The 20265-nt window shown below is 40.6% G+C and overlaps 1 protein-coding gene across 8 annotated transcripts in view; it reads left to right on the top strand.

Annotated features, from left to right (window-relative positions):
* The first annotated feature begins 762 nt into the window (after positions 1–762).
* The window catches only part of ZFP42 (ZFP42 zinc finger protein), an 82734-nt gene continuing 63231 nt past the window's right edge, over positions 763–20265 (top strand). For 2 of the 8 annotated variants that reach the window (XR_007514961.1, XR_007514962.1), the window contains exons 1-4: positions 763–1000; positions 3405–3483; positions 7033–8103; positions 18409–18472. Coding sequence is in view for 5 of the 8 variants with exons in the window: in XM_049866595.1 (XP_049722552.1) it covers positions 7132–8046 (915 nt within the window). In the remaining 3 variants the exon portion in view is untranslated. Of the gene's footprint in view, positions 1001–3404; positions 3484–7017; positions 10931–18408; positions 18742–20265 lie in introns of those variants that run through there. The other 6 variants (XR_007514960.1, XM_049866595.1, XM_049866594.1 and 3 more) reach the window with 6 other exon arrangements.

The raw sequence follows: 20265 nt of genomic DNA, 5'->3' as shown, positions 1-20265 counted from the left end.
TAGAAGCGTGGAGACCAGCTCCCAGATATATATGAGATGAAGATAAAATTTAAGGGGTTTTAAACATTGATTTTTGGTTTTTGTTTTAATGGTATGCGTATACTTACTCGAACTATTAAACCTCACTAGAGCGTAAACAATGGCGAGCCTAACGGACGGCTGCTTTCGAAGCGAGTTGTATTTAACTTTAGGAATATGAAGTCACATTAAGGCCTGGAAAAGAACACCTGTAATAAGAATGTGGGGCCCTAGTGGTGCTCTGGTGAAGCGCTCAGTTGCTCCAGGGAGGAAGATGTGGCGGTCTGTTGTCTGCTTCCACAGATTACAGCCTTGGAAACCCTACGGGGCAGTTCTCTGTTCTGTAGGGTCGCTGAGTTGGAATTGCTCAAAGTCAACGGGTTTTAGTGTTTTTTTTTTTTTTTTTTTTTGGTTTTTGCCATTAAGTTTGGGGGAGGTTAACAGGGAGGGGAAATAGATGTGGCGAGACTGCAGAGAAGGTGTGGGTGTGTTTAGATAAACCTCTTAAAAAGGTAAATTTTTATCCAAAGGGCAAAAACTGCCTTGGCGTTTGCTTTTCGTTATAAACGCTTACGTTTGGTTACACGGCGATTATTGTTCAACAGACATTGAGTGTGGACCATACACTGAGCCATGGCGACCGGAATTCCAACGCAGTTTGCTCACCTGGAGGAGGCCTGGTGGCCCTGGTGGGGCGGAGTCACCTCTGCCCGCCCTTGGTTGAAGGTGACCCTCCCTGGCCGCCCACGGCCGCCTCCAACCCACCGCCCCCTAATCCTCCTTCCTTCGGAAGGATGGAAACCTAATCCCTCCCAGTTACAATACAGGTGTAGCCTGACGGGCATGTGTCCATCAGAAGGAGGTGGGCCTAGCAGCCGCGCCCGGGGCAGTGCCTTCCGACGGCGGTGGGGTGCGCGCTCCTTCTGCGGCTCTGCCCTCGGAGGGAAGCAGTGGGCGAGAGCGCAGCGCGTCGCGGTAGCGGGTAAGTCCTGTTTCCTGAAACTTTTATTTTGTTCTCCGATGTGGGTGTGGGTGCATGGAGCGTACTTAAGAATGCTGTTCTGTCGGCCCTGGTCAAAAGGATTTAAAAATGCGAATGGCAGGCTGCTTATTCTAGAACCTAGAGGGGGTGAGTGAGTCTTGCTCAAAGTAGGGCTGTGTGGGGTCACTGGCCTCAGCCTTTTAAGTTTTTAAGTTTACATTTTTACTAAAAGCTGATGTCGGGTTGAAATGCCCTTCAAGTTGCATCTTTTACTTTCTTAAAAAAATTCATGTCAATATTACATTTGACTTCAATATGGTTAGGCTTATTTTTATATTAAAGAGGTTAAAATCTGTTATCAAGAGGGCCAACCTATCTTCCTCCTCCCTGCCTTCCGCAGTCATTTATGCTAATGGCGATTCGGCCCGATTAACCAAAAACAAAAAACCCAAACCCGTTGCCATCGATTCCGACTCATAGTGACCCTACAGGACAGAGTAGAACTGCCCGCATAGGGTTTCCAAGGAGCGCCTGGTGGATTTGAACTGCTGAGCTTTTTGTTAGCATACGAGCTCTTAACCACTACGCTGCCGGTTCCGATGACACCAGCGAAAAGCCTAGGACGACTCATCCTTGACGCTGCCCTTTTTCTTTATCTGACCCACCAGCGAGTTTGGAAAGTTTTCTATCCTGTTCTCCCTCCCATTTCATCGCTACTATCTCCACTGCACTAAGCCTGAATTACCGAATGTTCTAAATTTTTTTTTTTTTTTTTGCTCTCACACTTCCCTGCTTCAGTCCATTCCCCTCACAGCGGCCTGAGTAACCTTTTAATACTATAAGCCAATCAGTAAACCAGTTGCTGTCCAGTGAATTCCAATTTACAGCGACCTCATGTGTGTCTGTGCTCCATAGGGTTTTTGGAAGTAGATGGCAAGGCCTTTCTTGCGAGGGTGGGTACGAACCTCTAGGCTTTAGGTTAGCAACCAAGTGCATTAATTGTTCGACCGAGGACTCAGTTTAGTTTAAGCTGGAGTTTGCTATTTCCCTGTTTGAAAACCTGTTTCCCGTTGGTCCTGGGAGGAAACGAAAATGGCTTCCACGGCTCATAAGATTCTGCCACCGTCCTCAAGCTCATGGTAGACCGCTACCTTTGCTTGCCATTCTCTTCCACCCTGCGTGGCATGAACCCTTAAAGGGCTTGACTACCAGCCCAAAGGTTGGAGGTTCAAACCCACCCAGGGGCCTCTCAGGAAACTGGCCTGGCAATCTGCTTCCAAAAGGTCACAGCCTTGAAAACAGTCTAGAGCAGTTCTATTCTGCACACGTGGGGACCCCATGAGTTGGAATGGATTTGATGGCAGCTAACAAGTCTTTTAATAACAACGCTTCCTCTCCTACAGCATGCTATCCCTTTGTAAATCCCACAGCCCAGAGTGAACCCTTCCCCCACCCTTTCTCCCTGGCTGCAGTTTTACTCTGAGCACTGGGGTCGCCCTGAGTCAGAATCTGCTTGATGGTAACTAACATCAGCAACATACTCAGTTCTTGGCCTCATCCCATGTTTACCTGGAGAGTATAGTTTAATTTTCCACGTAGGTATTTCCACCGGCCGTATCTATCGGAATTTTCCCTTTATAAATTAATAAGTTACTATTTCAGTTTTGTATCATTCTCGAAGGTTGTACGCTGTGTGAGTATTGGCTTAATGCTCAAAATATGACAAATAAGAATCTGTCTTAGAAAGGTAAGAGCTATACTTGGTTGGAACTTGGTAAACTCCTGAAAAATCACTTCTCTTTAATAATCATGTTAGGAAACTATCTTGCATCATTGATATCGAGATTCTTTTTCTTTTGTGTGTGTTGGAAGTGTTTTGAATGAGTTCTTTATTGCATTTAAAGTTATGTTAGTCTTTGTGAGTGTGTGGTAAATATATATATATTGAAAAAGTACAATGCATCACCAGTATCCGTTTACAGATATTTCTATCCCCCTTAGCGGAAGCTAACAACAGGTTTATTATTTGTTTTAAGAGAAGCTCAGCGCCCCCTAAGTAATGATCCCCTCTTTCCCCCTCCCGTCTCTCCATTGGTAACCACTAATGAACTCTGGTCTCTTTAGCCAGTTGCCATCAATTCTGACCCACCGTAGAGCAGAACTGCACTCCACAGGGTTTTCAAGGGCTGATTTTTCGAAGTAGATCACCAACCAGGCCTTTTTTCTGTAGAAGTGAGATCATACAATATTTGTCCTTTTGTGACTGACTTATTTTACTCAACATGCTAGCCAGCTTTCTGAAACCTGTACATTAAGTTGTACCTAAAGTCCCTAATGAATTAATTTTAGAGTAGTTAAATGCTACATATGATGGCTAACCACATATTCATCAATTCATTTTTAGTTCAAATGTACTAAGTCCTGGAGCTTATGGTGAGCAAGTCAGAAGAGGCCTTTCCCTCCTAGACCTTTGAGTCTAGCAGGTAAGATAAACCTTAAATAAGCAATACCAAGGGCCTCTAGTCATTGTAAAATAGGGAGCTAGGAGAACATTTAGCCTGGACCCAGCTGAGCCTAACAATCAAGGAGAGCCTGCCTGAGGAAGTGACGTTTAAGAGAAAATCTGAAGTATGGTGGGAATTAGCCAGTGTCTACAGGCGGGGGAGAGAAGCAAGGTTGTGTGATATTTTCGTGAGAGGGAAGAGCACATGTTATAGACTGGATACCAAAGGAGATGATGGCACTTTAATGGGGCTGAGGATTAATTATGACTGAATCATGAAATGGGAGAGCTGGAGACAGCAAGAGATGAAAACCGGAGAGAAAATCAGGGACCAAATCAAACTGCAGTTAATAGTAAATGAGCAAATTTTTTTTTATTGTGGGGATCGGGAGGGTCTGTTTCAGTCCTACTCTAACATCGTACAATTGCTAGTGAGTTTGCTCCAAAGCTGTTAAATGCTCATTTTAAAAAATAATGAAAATAATTAGCTTTAGTTATAAGAGCGAGATTTTGTTGGGCAAATATTTCTGGACATCTGTTTCATTTCACTTTTTTTTTTAAAGAACAGAATAAGCAATACTTGTACCATTTAACTTTTTTAAAATTTTAATTAATACATATACTATGTTTTAAAATTATTCCCTGGGCAGCTGAAAGGCATATTTTGTTTTTCTTCTATGTGCTTATTTATGTTTTGCCAGAAGCAGATAGCATGGTCATGTGCCTGTGGTATTTTTCAGTGTGGCTGCTTAAATATGTCTTCAAGCTGTTCACTGCACATTGGGCCTTTTTTAAAAAGCATCTTCTAGCATTGTTTAAAGCATATATAACTTTTAGGTGCACAATTGTAACAGTAAGTCTATAGCAGATGAGGAACAATACCATTCATGTTATAACTTTTTTTTTTTTTTTTTATAATAACTTTTATTAAGCTTCAAGTGAACGTTTACAAATCCAATCAGTCTGTCACATATAAGTTTACATACATCTCACTCCCTACTCCCACTTACTCTCCCCGTCTTGAGTCAGCCCTTTCAGTCTCTCCTTTCTTGACAATTTTGCCGGCTTCCCTCTCTCTCTATCCTCCCATCCCCCCTCCAGACAAGAGTTGCCAACACAATCTCAAGTGTACACCTGATATAATTAGCTCACTCTTCATCAGCGTCTCTCTCCCACCCGCTGACCAGTCCCTTTCATGTCTGATGAGTTGTCTTCAGGGATGGTTCCTGTCCTGTGTCAACAGAAGGTCTGGAGAGCATGGCCGCCGGGATTCCTCCAGTCTCAGTCAGACCATTAAGTTTGGTCTTCTTATGAGAATTTGGGGTCTGCATCCCACTGCTCTCCTGCTCCCTCAGGGGTCCTCTGCTGAGCTCCCTGTCAGGGCAGTCATCGATTGTGGCCGGGCACCAACTAGTTCTTCTGGTCTCAGGATGATGTAGGTCTCTTGTTCATGTGGCCCTTTCTGTCTCTTGGGCTCTTAGTTGTCATGTGGGCTCGGTGTTCTTCATTTTCCTTTGCTCCAGGTGGGTTGAGACCAATTGCTGCATCTTAGATGGCTGCTTGTTAGCATTTAAGACCCCAGACGCCACATTTCAAAGTGGGATGCAGAATGATTTCATAATAGAATTATTTTGCCAATTGACTTAGAAGTCCCCGCAAACCATGTTCCCCAGACCCCCGCGCTTGCTCCGCTGAGCTTTGAAGCATTCATTTTATCCCGGAAACTTCTTTGCTTTTGGTCCAGTCCAATTGAGCTGACCTTCCATGTATTGAGTGTTGTCTTTCCCTTCACCTAAAGCAGTTCTTATCTACTGATTAATCAATAAAAAAACCCTCTCCCACCCTCCCTCCCTCCCCCCCTCGTAACCACAAAAGTATGTGTTCTTCTCAGGTTTACTATTTCTCAAGATCTTATAATAGTGGTCTTATACAGTATTTGTCCTTTTGCCTCTGACTCATTTTGCTCAGCATAATGCCTTCCAGGTTCCTCCATGTTATGAAATGTTTCAGAGATTCGTCACTGTTCTTTATCGATGCGTAGTATTCCATTGTGTGAATATACCACAATTTATTTACCCATTCATCCGTTGATGGACACCTTGGTTGCTTCCAACTTTTTGCTATTGTAAACAGAGCTGCAATAAACATGGGTGTGCATATATCTGTTTGTATGAAGGCTCTTGTATCTCTAGGGTATATTCCGAGGAGTGGGATTTCTGGGTTGTATGGTAGTTCTATTTCTAACTGTTTAAGATAACGCCAGATAGATTTTCATGTTATAACTTTTATAGTACTGTTTTTAGATTTTTTTTCTTTTAGTTTTATTTATTTTTTTACTGTACTTTAGGTGAAGGTTTACAGAACAAACTAGTTTCTCATGAGTTAGTACACACATTGTTATATGACATCAGTAAACAACCCCACGGGATGTCAACACTCTCCCTTCTCAAACCTGGGTTCCCTATTACCAGCTTAATTGTACTTTAGATGAAGGGATACAGAGCAAACTAGTTTCTCATTAAACAATACATATATTGTTTTGTGATATTGTTTGACAACCCCATGACATGTCAACATGCTCCCCTTCTCGACCTTGGGTTCCCTGTTACCTGTCCCCTCTTGCGTTCCTTTCCTTGCTCCTGGGCTGGTGTGCCTGTTTATTCTTGACTTTTGGATTTTTAAGGAAATGGTGGAAAATTAATTGTGGGCCAGACTATCCTGTGCCGTTATTTGGATTCATAAAAGATGGGAATGCCCCGGACCACCTGTGTCTTACCCTCTAGATCCCCATCCTGTAAAACAAGTGTGGGCTGACCGTGGATTTAGGGAGCACAGCTGTACTCATTCCTTCATGTATTGTCTGGTTTCTTTGACACTGCAATGACAGAGTTGGGTAGTTGTGACTGAGACCATAGGGCCCAGGAAGGCTAAAATATCTATATCTGGTCCTCTACAGAAAAAGTTTGCCACCCCTGGCCTAGAACAATACCTGGCATATAGCAGGGATTCAGTATATACTGATATTTTATTAAAAGGTAATAAAATGACACTAAATAACATGAGCTCAAATAAAGGTTAAGCATTTGCTGTGTGCTGTGAACTGTGCTCAGCACTTTCTATGCATTATTTAATTTGAAATTTCACAGCCATGTCACCTAATGGGCATAACTTGCTCCCTCGCCTCCTTCAAGTTTTTTTTTTTTTTTACCAATCTGCCATATTTTAGATTGCGAGCTCCTGCTTTCCGCCAGCCCCTCTGCCTACTCTAGCACAACATTACTTGTTCATTTTGTGTGATCATTAAATAGTTTAGATGATGAGCAAAGATGCCCAGGTAAGATCTCGCTGTGACTCTTGCCTTAAGCCAGAGCTCATTTATTTCTTTATTCTCCTGGGGAGGTTGTCAGAGAAGCTGTAAATGTGGCCGTTTCCTTATTGAAGAGTGAGTTCTGGGCTGTATGTTGATGTCATTTTCTAACAATGGCTCTAATATTGAAATATATTTTAATTAAAGGTTTCTATCACAAAGCAGGTGCTTGCTGAAGACTACGTACCCAGATCACTACTATCTGGAAGGGACTGAGAGATCTTGGTGCAAGGTCTTCAAGGAAGAGTCAGGCAGGACGACATGGACCAGCAACCGAAGAAAAGACCAAGGAGAAGTTGCCGTAAAGACCTGGGTGGAAAGGCCGTCATTGAGACTGAGCCAAGCCAAGTCGAGCCAAGCCAAACTCCGCAGGCTGAAAAAGACCCTACTGACACGACGTGGACCTTGTATTTTGAAGATGTGTACTCTGAAACTAACCCTCCGGTTGTTGAAGAGGAGTCTTTACCTGACTGTTACTTAGAGTACATAATAAGAGGCGAGTTTTCTGAACCCATCCTGGAAGAAGACTTACTTCTGAAGACCTTGGAATGCCTGAAAGACGAGTCAGACCAAGAGCTTGCTCAGCAAGTTTTTGGAGACAGCTCACTTTATGAATGTTCTCCCGAATACACGAAAAAAGGGGCAGAACAAGATCTTCCTCAACAGATTGTTGAAGATAATTCACCTGAGTATTGTGAGTACATGACCGGCAAGAAGCTTCCTCCTGAAGGACTACCTGGTGTGGACTTATCAGATCCTGAACAGCTGGCAGAATTCACTAGAAAGAAGCCGAGAGAATACGAAGATCCAGAAGCAATGGCTTGCCCTCACAGCGGATGCATGAGAAAATTGAGGAATAAAGCCTCCCTGAAGAAGCATCTCCTGGTTCACGCTCCCCGAGGCTTCGTGTGTGCAGAATGTGGGAGGGCTTTCAACGAGAGTGCAAAGCTAAAGAGACATTTTCTGGTTCACACCGGAGAGAAGCCCTTCCAGTGCACTTTTGAGGGGTGCGGAAAGCGATTTTCTCTGGACTTCAATCTGCGCACGCATGTACGGATCCACACTGGGGAGAAACGCTTTCTGTGCCCCTTTGAAGGCTGTAACAGGAGGTTCGTTCAGTCAAGCAACCTGAAATCCCACATCCCAATTCACTCGAAGCCCAAAAAGAACCAGTGAAAAAGAAGGTGGAAAACGGTCCTCAAACGGGACAAGCATCTTGAGAGAAGAGTGAGGGTAAATATGCCTCTTGGTTATTGCTTCTAGGAGATGATTTTCAAGTCAAATATGCCTAAAGGGTATATTTTTAATGTTACTAATATACTCTTATACATTGTCATACCATTTTGAAAATACCATCTGTATTCTAAAGTATGTTTCCAACAGTAAGATCAGTTACTGAACTTACTTCAAAAGGATAATACTTCACGTCACGTTACTGGAAATTGGATTTATTTTCACATGTTATAAATGCAACAGAAGTTGACTTTTAATTTCCATCTGTTCAGCTTGTACCTTTTCGGAGCATAGTTAATGCTACATTTGACCATAGTAGAGATTGAAGATTTCGCAGTAGATTGTCTATAAATAAATAGGTAGTTATACATTTCAAAAAGTAGATATGATTTTTTATGATACTTTTTATTTTTATGATTATATCAAACTGATATTGAAACCATATATTTAGATGTGAGTATTTGATAGTGTTAAGCCAGTTCAATCCATATTCAATATTTGAAAATAATACCCTAAAAATAGCTAAATCTGGACCCAAAAAAACTGCATTAAAAAGAGATACCATTTATTTTTGCCTGTGTAACTAGCAAAAAAAAAAAAATTTGCAAAGCTTGATAGTTCAATATTGGCAAGGGTGTGGGAAAAGTTATTTATACTTGGTTTAGGGTATACGTTTTCACAGCCATTTTGGAGGACATTTTGCAAATATGCATTCTTTTAGACCCTAATTTTATTTCTTTGGAAATACTTGCACCAGTGTAAAAGATACTTGTTCAAGGATGTTAAATGGAACATATTACCAGGAATGTATTCGTAACTTAAATGTCCATTAAGAGGGAACAAGTTATACCTGTATTCCATGGAGAACGTGCAAGCGTACTTAAAGGAATCTTGGCTTCAAGGGACAGAAGACCACAGATAAGAGGGAAGTCATAAATAAGAGAAAGTTTTCTTTTCTGTTTTTTTCATAGGCAGAATGGAGTCTGGTGTGTTATGTGCTGTGGAAGAAAATTCAAAGTAGTTAAATTCTTGGATAAGGGGGAAATTTGATTGCCCAGAGATGGCTGGTAGGAATAAAATCTATAGCTGTAATGTGAGGATTAGTTTATTTTTATGATTATAAACTGAATTCCAGATTGGAATCACTTTCCTCCCAGAAACAATTTTATAAAAGGTCAGGTAGTGTTAGAATACCCTATTTCTCTGATTTGAAGAGTTAAGACACTGCTGGAAGTAACAGTTAACCACAGTAGTAACAGCTCCTCAGGAATAACATCAACACACCAAATACGTGTATTAGTTTTAAGATTTATCTTGATTTCAGAAATGCCAAAATATGAAGTTTATATCTTAAAATCAAGAGGAAAAAAACAAGGGTGACTTACTTACATTTTGACTTTAGTGTGAGCAAAGTGTTACTGTGGACTGTTCTGGAAATTTAAATTTTTACTTATATGTAATAATGGCATTTATACCCTCATTTCTGTAGGAATGTAGGTCCTGAGTCTCAAACCTAACTTAAAAGGAACTTTGGGTACAGAGCCAATTTGAAAGTTTGGATTTTCCTTTAAATCAAACTCTCAAGTTTTGAATTTAGGATGAAACCTAGTATTTGATGAGGATGATGGAAAATAGTTTTGTCCAGTTTCTGCCTTTACAGCACTGTTTGATTTGGTGCCCTGTGGATTTCTACTTCAGAGATGAATTGGGACAGCATCTCTGAAGATGAAGACATTAAATAGGGAGCAGTCGAGACTGTGAACAGTCAGTGGCAGAGCTGTTGCGGCTGCAAGCTCTGAGATGCCCCGGGATCAAGATTGGCCTCCCTGAGTGGAGGCTGGTCTACTTTTTTAGATTACCCTTTCTGGAGCTCAAAAGCTGTTTTTTTGAATTTCAAAGCTTATAATTTACAAGCAACATTAAGCTTATCAAAAACCAAACCAAACTCTACTGTCAGGTGGATTCCAAGTCGTAACGACTCTATGCGACAAAGTAGAACTGTCCCCATAGGGTTTCCAAGGCCGTCATTTTTAGTGAAGCAGACCGCTGTATCTTCTGCACAGCAGCCGGTGGGTTCACACTGCAGCCTTTCGGTTCGCAGCTGAGTGCTTAACCACTGCACCACCAGGGCTGTCTTAACATTAATCTTAGAAAGTGGTTGTATCTCTGGGGTCCCAGTCTTAGTTAAGTTATGACTTAGGAATAGAATGCTACTTGGCTAGCCTCCATCTACCTGTTTTTTTTCCCAAAGAGGAACGAAAAAGCTGGTGAGAATGTTAGAGGAAGAAGGCCTATGAATGTAATAAAAGAAAAGAGGAAAGGAATGCACACTAATGAGGACGTGTCATCTGAAATCTTTACCATTTCAGAAATGTACATATACTTTAAACATTTGTATTTTTAAGAATGAGTGTAATTGCGACATGTGAACACTGAGAGGACTAAAAAAAGGAAATCAGTCCACTAGATTTTTATGTTTCCGTGTGTCGGCATTGTACAAACCCCAAATCCTGATGATTGAATAATTTTTTTTTTTTTTTTTTCTGTTTTCTCCCTGGTATTTGCATTTGTGGCACCAATCCTTTTTTCTTTTTTTTTTAATGGCCAATCATTATGGCCTGAAAGTGACACTAGAGAAATGATCTACACAAGAAGCTGAAATCTCCAGGCCAAGGTCATCACTTTCTTGGTGTCACATAAAACGCGCAGGACTTTTAAACTCTGATTTTATTTTTAAAAGCTCATCAAAAATTGTATTATTTAATTCAAAAATCACTTTCTTTTAACTTAAAATCTCTTGGTTACCCTGAAATAAAGATGAGCAACTCTTGACTTACTAAAGTTGTCTGTGGTTTTTTAAAAGAAAATCTTGCTCTCCAGAAGAATCACCTTATGATGTGTCTTAAGAGATTTTTTTAATCGTTAAATTTTGTTTGATCATCTTTATTAGTAGAGAAAATCTTAAATCTTGTTATCTTTTTTTTTTTTTTTCTGTCTTCCTCCTCTAAACGAGACAGAGAGGACTGAAATTCTGTTCATCTCTCAGCGTCTTGGATGATGAACTAACTAACCCCTGTTGAGAGTTACTAACTATCTACCAAAGACTGAGATTGGATAGTTAAAAAGGTGTCATACCACTTACACATCAGTTTCTTTTATTCTGTCATATGGGAGGTGTGCACAGATTTCCCAAGCAATGGTTTGATTTCTGTAATTCCCCATTGCTACAATATACATCAGTCCCTGGAGACGGACATCAGGCTTGGTAGAGGGTCAGTGAAAAAAAGGAAGACCCTCAAAAAAATAGATTGACCCAGTGGCTGCAACAGTGGGCTCGAGCATAACAACAGTTGTGAGGATGGTGCAGGACCGGGCAGTGTTTCGTTCTGTTGTACGTAGGGTCGCTATGAGTTGGATCCAACTCTACAGCACCTAATGACTATAATACAATTGGTGGACATAGGATTTATAGATTTTCTCCAAAAGGAGGCTTGTCAGATTCTTAATATTACTTTCCTACTGGGTATGTGCACACGCAGGAATCCGTTTGTGCTTGTGTTGTAATTACCTGACGCACTGGCTCTGACTGAATAAATTGCATGATTGCATCCTAAGTTGGATATAGAACAGTGCAAGTTATATTAAAAAGCCATTATATTTGGAACTCTGAGCAAGAGCCTATAATTAAAAGACCATTGGATAAAATTAGCTTTGAGAGTACAAGAGTTGAAGTGGGATTTGGTAAATGAACATTAATGGTTAACATGTGGCTTTTATTAGGACTTCTGCTTCTCTCCATGACCCTAGAGTTGAATTTCTCAGATGTCAATGGACCAAAAAAAAAAAAACCCAAAACCAAACCCAGTGCCATCGAGTCGATTCCAACTCATAGCGACCCTACAGGACAAAGTAGAATTGCCCCATAGGGTTTCCAAGGAGCGCCTGGCAGATTCGAACTGCCAACCCTCTGGTTAGCAGCCGTAGCACTTAACCACTGCACCACCAGCGTTTCTATCAATGGACCAGGCGTGTGAAAACACCTGTACACAGCTTTGCTTTATCATGTGGCTAAAGTTAACTACATTAAAAAAAAAGCCAACATAACTTTTGTGACTTTAGCAAATCAACAGTGTTAGGTAGGCTAGAATGATACCCTGGGCATTAATAAACTATTCTTAATAACTCCTAACACCTCAGCTATGTCGTAAAATGCATAGAACATGCATCCTGCATCTCAAAATGTTAGTCATTAAATAAATGTGTATAAATCAAAGAAGTAATAAAACTAGAGGATTTTGATTATCCTGAACATTGAATATAAAAATTATTGAACAATGTACATAGTACATTATATAAAACCCATTGCCATTGAGTTGCTTCTGACTCATAGCAACCCTATAGGACAGTAGAACTGCCCCATGGAGTTTCCAAGGAGCTGCTGGTGGATTTGAACAATATACGTTATATATAATACACTATATATATAGTAGTATCTCCTTATCTAAGGCAGCCGAAACATGCAAACTGCTGAGGAATCAGGGTACTAAGATTTGTGTGTATGGCGGGGGGGGAGGGTGTTTGTGTTTATATTTTACAGTTATGGCCGATTAAAAGTAATTACAAATTCTTTGATACTCCTCTCATTGAGGATTGGTCTGTTTCCCTGCCCCTTGAGTCTGGGATGGTCTGTGACTATGATCAATTAGCAGATGTTGTAAAATGATGCTATACCAATCCCAGGCCTGGCATGTAAGAGGCCCGGTAGCTAGTGCCTTGCTCCCTTGGAAACCACCCATGATTTAAGTATAACAACCTTAAGGTCCCTATGCTTGGGTGAAGGCCAAGCCACATGAGGAGGCCCTGTAGGGTGAGACACCTCGAAAGAGGGACCAAGGACCAGCGACGAAGGGAGCCATCTTGGGAGGATGATTCAGCTTCAGTCACCGCAGCCGACCACATGGATCAGAGACAACACCTTTATGGTCACTTCCCAGATTTCTGATCCACAAAATGGTGAACGAAATACAATGGCTTTCTTAAGCCACTCAAGTTTTTGTGTTAGCTTGTTATACAGCAGCACATAGCACTTGGAGTTATTTGATACTTTTTCAACTTCATATTTAAAAACAAACCCATTGTTGTCGAGTCGATTTTGACTCACAGCAACCCTGTAGGACAGAGTAGAAATGCCCCATAGAGTTTCCAAGGAGCCCCTGGTGGATTTGAGCTGCCGACCGTTTGGTTAGCAGCCAAATACTTAACCACTGTACCACCAGGGCTCTTCAACTTCATATGATAGGCCCATTTTCAGTCAGTTACAACAGTGAGATAGGGAGTTCCATCTTCCTAGACCAGAAGAGACTGGTTTGTTGAGTGAGATAGCTAAGGAACTGCAGCTGCCTTTAATAAAAGCAAAAATCCAGTGTCTCTACCTCCACCTGGGAGGAACAGTTTCTCTTCCCAGAACTGGTTCTGTTATCCTGGGAGGGCCATCTCCTCTGAAGGACTCTCTAGTTACTTCTGACACCACCACCGCCCTAAAAGGGAGATGCTCCCCTTTAAAACACTGAATCAAGCATGAACACATAGCTTTCTCTTTATTACTCATCAGTAAAACGGAGGTAAGGCTGGAACATTTAAAGACTATATTAAAGGCAAGAGAATAACATGATACAGTTTTTCTCAGGCCAGAGGCCTCAGAGAGCTCCACCTGTCTCAGCATCCAGAGAAAAAGTTCCAGAAATTTCTCTTCATTTTTACCTGAGACCTTGTTCAGGTTTATGGCTGAGAACGCTGCTACTGCACCAGATGACTAACAATGTAAGTATGTCATGCCCGTCAGGAAAGATTATGTCTACACATAATGTACATTTCACTTGTATTACAACAAACACCTCAAAAGCCCCAGCGTGTGTAGAAGAAACTTTTTCTCATAGAACTCCACTGGAGGGATTAAAGAATCAGATAAGGTACTTACCTTGAAGACCCCTGAAGTTACTGGAGGTGGAGGACAGACCTTGTAGAGAAAGGTAAGGAGCAGACTTTGAAGGCTCTATAAGTCACCTTAAAGAGTTAGACTTTGTCTTACAGTCAGTAAAGGAAATGCTGAAGGGTATTAAACCAGCGACAAGACCAAATTCATTTTTTAAAAATCGCTCGGGATGCAGTGCAGAAGGAAAACAGGCTGTTCCTGCAATAATCCAGAGGAGAAATGACATCTGACCAGACTTTATATTTCCAGGATAGACACTGTTGTGTGTCAAGAGTGGATTCCAACTCAGTGACTATAGGAGAGTAGAACTGCCCCATAGGGTTCCCTAGGCTGTAGTTTTTATGGGAGCAGATCACAAGGTCTTTTCTCCCATGAATGAGACCCTTCATGATGGGTTCCAATTGCTGACCTTTCGGGTAGCAGCCGAACGTTTATCTGTTGTGCCACCAGGACGAGCACAGGCATCGAACACGATAAATGATTAATAGATGTTAAGACAAATGCTTGACTAGAAATAAAGAATTTCTGAGCAGCAATGAAAAATAGACAAACGAGAGATGCAATAAACTTAAAAGGTCCTGCTCATAACAATAAAAAGGACAAATAACCCAATTAAAAAATGGGCAAATAATTTTAATTTCTCCAGAGAAGACAGATAAATAGGCAACAAGCGCATGAAGAGATGCTCAACATCATTAGCAGGGGAATGCAAATGAAAAGCACAATAAGATAACGCTTCAATACTCACTAAGGAGCCCCGATGGTGCAGTGGTTAAAGTGATTGACTTCTGACCACAAGCTGCGGGAGAAAGACGTGGCAGTCTGCTTCGGTTAGAGACTTACAGCCTCAGGAACCCTATGAGGTTGCTATTAGAATTGACTCGATGGCAGTGGGTTTCATTTTTGGGCCATGTGACCCAGCAATTTGCCTCTTAGGCACATACCCAAGAGAAATGCAAAGTCCACACAAAGATCTGTGCAGGAATGCTCCTAGCTGCCTGATTCTTACTAGCTTAAAAGGTGGGAACAGCCCAAGTCTCCATCCACTGAGGGAGGTGTATCTATACAATGATATGTCATTCATCCATAAAAAGGAAGGAAGAACTGACACGTTATAACATGAATGAACTTTGAAAACATTATGCTAAGTGAAAGAAGTCAAACACAAAAGCCCACAGATTGTATGATTCCATTGATAGGAAATAGCCAGAATAGACAGGTCGATGGAGACCAAAACAAATTAGTGGTTGGCGGGGCCTAATGTGTATGGGTTTTCTGGGGGGAGGGCCGATGAAAATGTTCTAAAATGAGAGAGGTGATGGTTGCACAACACCCTGCACTGTAAAAGGGTGAATTTTATGGCATTTGGATTAAATCTTAATAAAATTTAAAAAATCACTGATGCCAAGTCTACAGTCTTATTAACTATTCAATTGTTTTATCAAAAGTAATAATACGGGCAGTTCCCAGGTTACAAAGTCCATACAACCAGTAGTTACAAACCAAGCCCGTAAAGCCTATTATATTAAAAATTTGAGGCACATGCAATGGTTGGGAATAATAAATGGGCACTATGTTGCGACACACATCAAAACATTATTATTACTATCACTGTATTATTATGTTAAAGATATTTTAGTGTATCTGGAAGTATTCCTTTAATGTTTTGTGTGCATAATAAAGTACACTATATACTATATCCTGAGACAGACTTTTGACTAACTGACGTTATATATGAACCGTCCGTAACTGTTCCATAACTGCTCCGGCTGACATACAAATTCAACCTAAAGACAGATTTAGGAATGGATCTCATTGTAATCCAGGACTGCCTGTACGTATATCCACTGAAAATCCAGGAGGTTAAGTCAGAGTTAAGAACAGCTTTGGAGTCAGGCAAAGTGAATGGAATCCCAGCTCCATCACATAGACGCGTTCTGTGAGTCTGGATAAATGGTATAAATTTTCTACACTCATAGGCATCTATAAGATAGCAATGATACCTATCAGATGTTGTGAAGGTTAAGTAAATAATAGAAAAAAGTCCTAAAGTGCCTAAAACATGAAAGTTAGATATTATTGTTCCTATTATTAATATTGGAACCATAGTGGCACAGTAGTTAAGAACTCGGCTGCTAACCAAAATGTTGGCAGTTGAAATCCACCAGCCGCTCTTGGAAACCTTGTGGGACGGTTCTACTCTGTCCTATAGGGTTGCTATGAAAGGAATCAACTCGACGGCAATGGTTTTTTTAAAAAAATTATTAATATTACCTCAGAATAGGGTACACAATGTCAAGACTTTGGCCCTGCCCCTTGAGGGACCTACCATCGTACAGCACAACCATAGTACAGCACAACATAGGTGGTGGATATAAGTTATGTTTATGATCCTTAGCTTTTGAAAAATGTGTGGAAGGTGAAAATATTTAAAGTCAGTAGGTCGTAGTTTTGTGTTATAGAGTGGGAGAAATTTTTTAAAATGCAAATAAGAAATGCGGCTAATACATGTGACAATTTGCCAAGGCAGCCTTTAAACAAGTGTAGGTCTGATATTTAAGTTCACCCTATATCCCTTATACTCACTAACTTCCATGGACATTTCCTGTTTTTGAAAGAAGGCCATTCAGGAATACCTCCCAAGTGGCACAGCCACCCACTGTTTCCCCCAAGCAGAGCTGCCGGGATTCTATCATCAAAAAGAAGCAATGGTGGTCCTCTCACGTTAGGTTTCCCTACACAAAAATTTTCCTCACAAATGTCGGCATTCTTTCACTGGCAAATATTTTAGGATAAAATAACATACAAATGATATTCATAAATCTTAAGAATTTTACCCCAGTTCTTGACTGATAGTTTATTTCTTAGGACAGGATTCAAATGATGTCCCTCTTTTCCTGATCTGCAGTAACGAAGACCTTCTAAAGGGTTCTTCCTGATCCCTAGGTGAAATGCAGATCCAGCAATAGGTGTCTTGTAATGTTTGGAAAATATTTTGCCTCTTTGGAAACCCTGTGGGACAGTTCTACTCTGTCCTATACAGTCACTATGAGTCGGAATCAATTCGATGGCAACGGGTTTAGTTTTGGTTTTTAAACTGAGTGAAACTTCAGGCCACTGGGTACATCCCTTGCAAAGTGGGAAGTGAGGTCCATGGAGTAGGCTGAGCACACCAAGGAGCACCTTGACAGGCAAGATGGCAAGACACATTCAGAGGGTACCATTCTCGGTGAGATGGGTTGGCACAGTGGCTGCAACAATGGGCTCAAACATAACTACTATTGGGATGGTAACAGGACCCGGCAGCATTTCGTTCTGCTACACATGGCATCACTATGACCCCAACTCGACAGCACCTAACCAACAACTACTTTCTTAGGATATAATTCTAAAGCCCCTTTGCATTCTGAAGTATGGTTTAATTTAATGGTGTTGGCAGATGAGAAATGCATCATTTTAAGATAATGTACTAAAAGTTGCTATTATGATGACTCTCACTAATGGCTTTGGGACACTCTTGCTAAAGCCATGGCCTTGGCCATCAAGAGCACTGCACTATTTTAGCTTTGGGTTAGGTAATAAAGAAACAACTTTCACATTAGCGAAGTGCTTTGAAAACAGTAGGTGCTGCCGGATGTAAAAGGTCACTTTGTGGAATTCCAGTCAGAGGAAATAGCAGCAGCAAAGTTAGGTAAGAATTCCAAGAGGGAAGACTGGAGATGTGGGCAGGGTCTTGTACTAAAGGGACTTTTGTACCGAGCTTAGGAGCTTTCATATTTCATCTCTCCAACCAAGAGGCTGAATTGAAGGAAGAGTTCTAGGTATGTTTGTCCCTGGGCTTTTTTTTGTTGTTGTTTATTTGTTCTTTGATTGCTTACTGATTTTGTTACAAGAGCTGTGCTCATTTTAAGAAATATGGCAAAAGTTAAAAAATGACAAAAATGTAAAGAATAAATAAAAGATAGACACATGAAAAATGTCACCAGCTAGAAGGATCTAGTTTGGTAAATGCATTTTAGAAAAATCTTAATCAGAGGAGCAGAAAAGTCAGTTTCACACGTTATATGGAACTCTACTGTGTGACCTGTGGATTTGAGCGTGTGGGAAGCAGGGAAGGGGAGGAGGCTGGAGGAAGACAGGTCAGCTTGGGAATTAGAAATACTGAAAGCGTGAGAAGGATAAAGAAGTGAGAAGATTAGAAAATATCAGGTAAAATCATGAGGCCTCAATGATGTGAAAAAAGGAGGGAAGCCTCCAGAAGAGATGTTGGATTTTCAGCCTGGTAGTGTATTTTTCTTTTTTTTTTTTTTTAGTGTGGACGGATAGAAGCTGGGAAGAGAGGGAGAGAAGCAAGTGGGCGAAAAAAGAGACTACATGGTGAGTTCAGTTTAGATGAGAATTATTTTGAAACGGCAGTTGTCTGTGTGGAGAAAAAGAATCGCCGTGAAAAGTGAGCTTCATCAAATTTGGCTGGGGAAGTCACGAATTTTACGGAATTTGCATTCTCAAATGTTACTGATTTCTTAAGATAATTTCCCTATTGCAAAATAAGTAAGCATACACAAACTGAAAGGTCTTCCATTTCTTTAAAACCTTGCTCACAGCTTAAGCCCCTCTTTGCTGCAGTCACCCTATCACTCAGCGAGCTGACCATAGCTATTCTCTCCTGTGTAAGCTCCAACCACGGTGCCCTCTAGTCCTGTTTCCAGGTATGCGATAACTACATGTCATCTATACCTGATTTGAAAACCCTGGTGGCCATAGTGGTTAAGTGCTATGGCTGTTAACCAAAAGGTTGGCAGTTCAAATCCACCAGGTGCTCTTTGGAAACTCTATGGGACAGTTCTAGTCTGTTCTATAGGGTCGCTATGAATTGGAATCGACTCGATGGCAACGAGTTTGGGTTTTTTTTTTTTTTTTTGGTATACCCAGTTTTCCTAAAATTTGTGTTGTTTTAATTCATTAGATTGTAAACTCCTTAAGTAAAAAAGAGTCAACCACTTCTGCTGTTCATTGCAGTGTGTTTCACATCACCAATATCTAATAACTGCTGGCAACTAATACAGACAACGAATACCTAAAACATTAACCAGGATGCAAATTGCAAGCAGAAGGTGGAAAAATAAACTGGAAGCAATAACCTCCAAAATAAGCTAAGGGGGAAGTAATAGTTACAAGAAAAACATTTTTAAAATAACGAGATTCCCGATAGGTATTTTAGTGTTAAAATTAAAATTCTATATAATTAAATTTTGTTAGAAAAAAATTCATAAGAGAAGCATTCATTAAAATATGACTAATAATTTTATTTAGATGGTAATGACAAACTGTAGTATAAAACGTAATCACATATTTTTGCAATATGGGACGCTATTTAAAAGAAACAATACTGGAATAAAAACAGCCAAGTTGCAAATAACACAGGAAATTTGACCAACGGACAAATACACCACTGTCTTCCTTTTATTCTTTACAGTGCAATTTACCTAATTATAAAAGTGTTGATTTTTTTAACCCCTTATTGGAGAATGTTGAATATACACAGAAGCAGACGGCGTATAATAAGCCTCATTCATTGTCCCGTCACCGGCCTCCCAGTCGTCAACTCATGGCAGATCTTGCTCCATCCACATCCCCATTTCCACAGTACAATTTTTGAGACAATCCCTGATATTTTCTAATTTCATCTGTAAATACTTCAGTATGTGTCCCTCAAAAAGAATGGCCCTTGTTTAAAAAAAAAAAAAAAACTCGAAATTTTCACATCTAAAAATATATAAAAGAAATCCTTAATATCAGCGTCAAGTAACAAGGAGTCAGTGTTCAAATTTCCAGTTGTCTTATAAATGTCATTTTATTATTATTATTTTTAATCAGAATTCAGGTAAGGTTCACAGACTGCCATTTGTTGGTATGTGCTTTTCAGCCCTTTGTGTGTGGAAGTTTCTCGGCTCCCTTCTGAAGAAGCCGGGTTGTTTGTCCTGCAGTTTTCCACAGTGTGAACTTGCTTATTGCATATAATCTGCCATACAGATTCCTGTATTTCCTGAAATTTCAGAGGCTTGTGTTAATTTTTCTGTTGTCCTTTGGCAAGGCTACTTCCTAGATGATATTATATTTTCTATCAGTGGTTAAGAGTTACGGCTCCTAACCAAAAGTTGGGCAGTTCA

The sequence above is a fragment of the Elephas maximus genome, chromosome 22 (assembly GCF_024166365.1).
Source record: "Elephas maximus indicus isolate mEleMax1 chromosome 22, mEleMax1 primary haplotype, whole genome shotgun sequence".
Taxonomy (NCBI): Eukaryota; Metazoa; Chordata; class Mammalia; order Proboscidea; family Elephantidae; genus Elephas; species Elephas maximus.
The sequence above is the reverse complement of the archived record's forward strand: the minus strand, read 5'-3'. Positions and strand labels throughout refer to the sequence as shown.